The sequence below is a fragment of the Penaeus chinensis genome, chromosome 18 (assembly GCF_019202785.1).
Source record: "Penaeus chinensis breed Huanghai No. 1 chromosome 18, ASM1920278v2, whole genome shotgun sequence".
Lineage (NCBI taxonomy): Eukaryota > Metazoa > Arthropoda > Malacostraca > Decapoda > Penaeidae > Penaeus > Penaeus chinensis.
The window spans coordinates 1,775,460-1,777,959 of record NC_061836.1 but is presented as its reverse complement, the minus strand read 5'-3'; the positions used below and the strand labels follow the sequence as shown (position 1 = coordinate 1,777,959).

The 2,500-nt window shown below is 38.2% G+C and overlaps 1 protein-coding gene across 1 annotated transcript in view; it reads left to right on the top strand.

Annotated features, from left to right (window-relative positions):
• LOC125034757 overlaps positions 1-2,500 on the top strand; it is a gene marked incomplete in the record, with an annotated part of 48,796 nt that overhangs the window by 45,016 nt on the left and 1,280 nt on the right. Inside the window, 1 exon segment of the mRNA XM_047626699.1 lies at positions 1,143-1,332. Coding sequence (XP_047482655.1) covers positions 1,143-1,332 — 190 coding nt within the window.

The window sequence follows — 2,500 nt, the reverse complement described above, 5'->3', positions numbered from 1 at the left end:
TGCATTTTATATCTCGTGTCCAGGGCAATGTTCCTCTTGAGTTTTCTGTTTCTTGTTTCCTTTATTATTTTGACACTTTTTTATTGCATTTCTTTTTATTATCATTTTTCTTTATTGCTTTCTCTGTTACATTTTCTTTGTCGATTGTTCTTGTGTTTTCTGTTTATGGTTTCCTTTATCATTTTATCAGTTTGCCACTTTTTGTTTTTCTTTAATTACATTTCTTTATAATTTTTCTTTATTGCATTTTTATTTATTTATTGTTCTTGTATTTTTTGGTTTTATGGTTTTCTTTGCCACTTCTTCTTTTACCTGCATTTTCTTTATTTATTTTCATTTCTATTTATTACATTTCACTTTATTTATTGTTTGTGTGTTTTCTATTTATGCTTTTATTCATTATTCTACCAGTTTACCACTCTTTCTTTTGTTTTTATTTACATTTTCCTTTATTATTCGCCTCTTTCGTCTTATTCTTCTCCCTCTCTTCTCCACCACCAAAGAATCAATTATGGACGTTCCCAGAATGACGGACAAACAATAGATAATTCAACTTAGTCTTATAATCTCCTTTTCACTGTAATTTCTCTAAATCTATTTTATTTTTGTCTTTCTCTTTTCTCTTAGTTATCCGATTTTATCACTGTTTCCGTCATTCACATCTTTCTTATACTCTATATTCCTCTATCGTCTATTTCGCCTAATTCTTCTACTTTACCTATTCTCTCCATCATCATCCATCTCCCTTCTCCTTCTCATTTCCCTCCTCCCTCCATCATCATCTATTTCATCCATCTCCTTCTCGTCTCCCCCACCTCCCTCCACCACCTCCACCAATCTCCCCCATCTCCCTCTCTTCTCCCACCTCCCTCCAACCAATACCATCACCCTCCCCCACCCCACCTCTTCTCCCTCCCCTCCACCTCCCTCCAACCACCACCCTCCCCCATCCCCCTCTCCCCCCCCCACCTCCCACCACCACCATCCCCCCCCCCCATCCCCCTCCCCCCCCCTCTCCCTCCCTCCCACCACCACCACCACCAATCTCACCCCACCCCCCTCTCTTCTTCTCCCTCCCTCCAACACCACCACCACCAATCTCACCCCCACCCTCCCTCTCTTCTTCTCTCCCCCCCCCGAAGGAACAAGTGAGGAAGTACCCCGAGCGGCGGACCGTCGGCCTCGCCTTCCAGACGACAGATCAGCTGTTCCGACGGGGCTACATCGAGGTCACGTGTGTCAGCTCCCTCGGCGGCGGCCACCAGAAGAGAGCGAAGGTGCAGCTGGCCAACCACGCCTATTTGAGAGCACAGGAATATCATTATAATTCAGGTCGGGGATACTTGTGGATTGGTTTTTTTTTTTTTTGGTTTAGTAGTTGAGTTTGGGGTTGTTCTTCCGTTTTCTTTTTCTTTTTTCTTTCTGTTTTTCTTTTTTTCTTTCAGTTTGATTTTTTTTTTTTTAGTAGTTGAGTTTGGGGTTGTTCTTCCGTTTTCTTTTCTTTTTTCTTTCTGTTTTTCTTTTTTTCTTTCAGTTTGATTTTTTTTTTTTTTTTTTTTTTTTTTTTTTACAGGTGATTAAGAAAGTGAGGTTGGGAGAAAGAAGAAGAAGAAGAAGACGAAGAGAATGAGAGAGAGAAAGAGAGAGAGACAGAGAGAGAGAGAGAGAGACAGAGAGAGAGAGAGAGAGAGATAGAGAGAGAGAGAGAGAGAGAGGAGAGAGAGAAGAGGGGGTGCAAGGGAGAGGGAGAAAGAGAAAGAAAGACAGGCAGAAAGAGAGAGAGAGAGAGAGAGAGAGGAGAAGAGCTAGAGATAGAGGTGTGTGCGCATATATATATATATATATATATATATATATATATATAGATAGATATAGATGTATAGATATATATATATATATATATATATATATATATATATATATATACATATAATATTATATATATATATTATATATTATATATACTGTATATATATATCATATATATATATATATATATATATATATATATATATATATACACACACACACACACACACACACACACACACACACATATATATACACATATATACACATACACACACACACACATATACCTCTAGCTCTAGCTCTTCTATCTCTCTCTCTCCCTCTCTCTCTCTCTCTCTTCCACTCTTTCTATCTCGTTCAGTATTTCCATCTCCATTCTCTTCTCCTCTCCCGTTCTACCGCTGGCGATCGTTAACCAGAAGAGGGGGAACATAAAATGCCACTTGGCAACAGACAAGTGATACTATTTCACAAACGGGGAAAATAGCATCATAAGAATAGATTGTACCCTGAAGATAAGATTAAAAAAAAGGGTAATCTATTATCCTTTTCGTGCAAGTTAATAACATTATTCACACTCATCTTACAAGTTATATATAATCATTTTTTTCTTTGATAAGTGTTTTTCCTCAAAGCTCATGGGGAATCTTTCATTTAGGATCCATAATTCACCTTCCACGGGACTTGT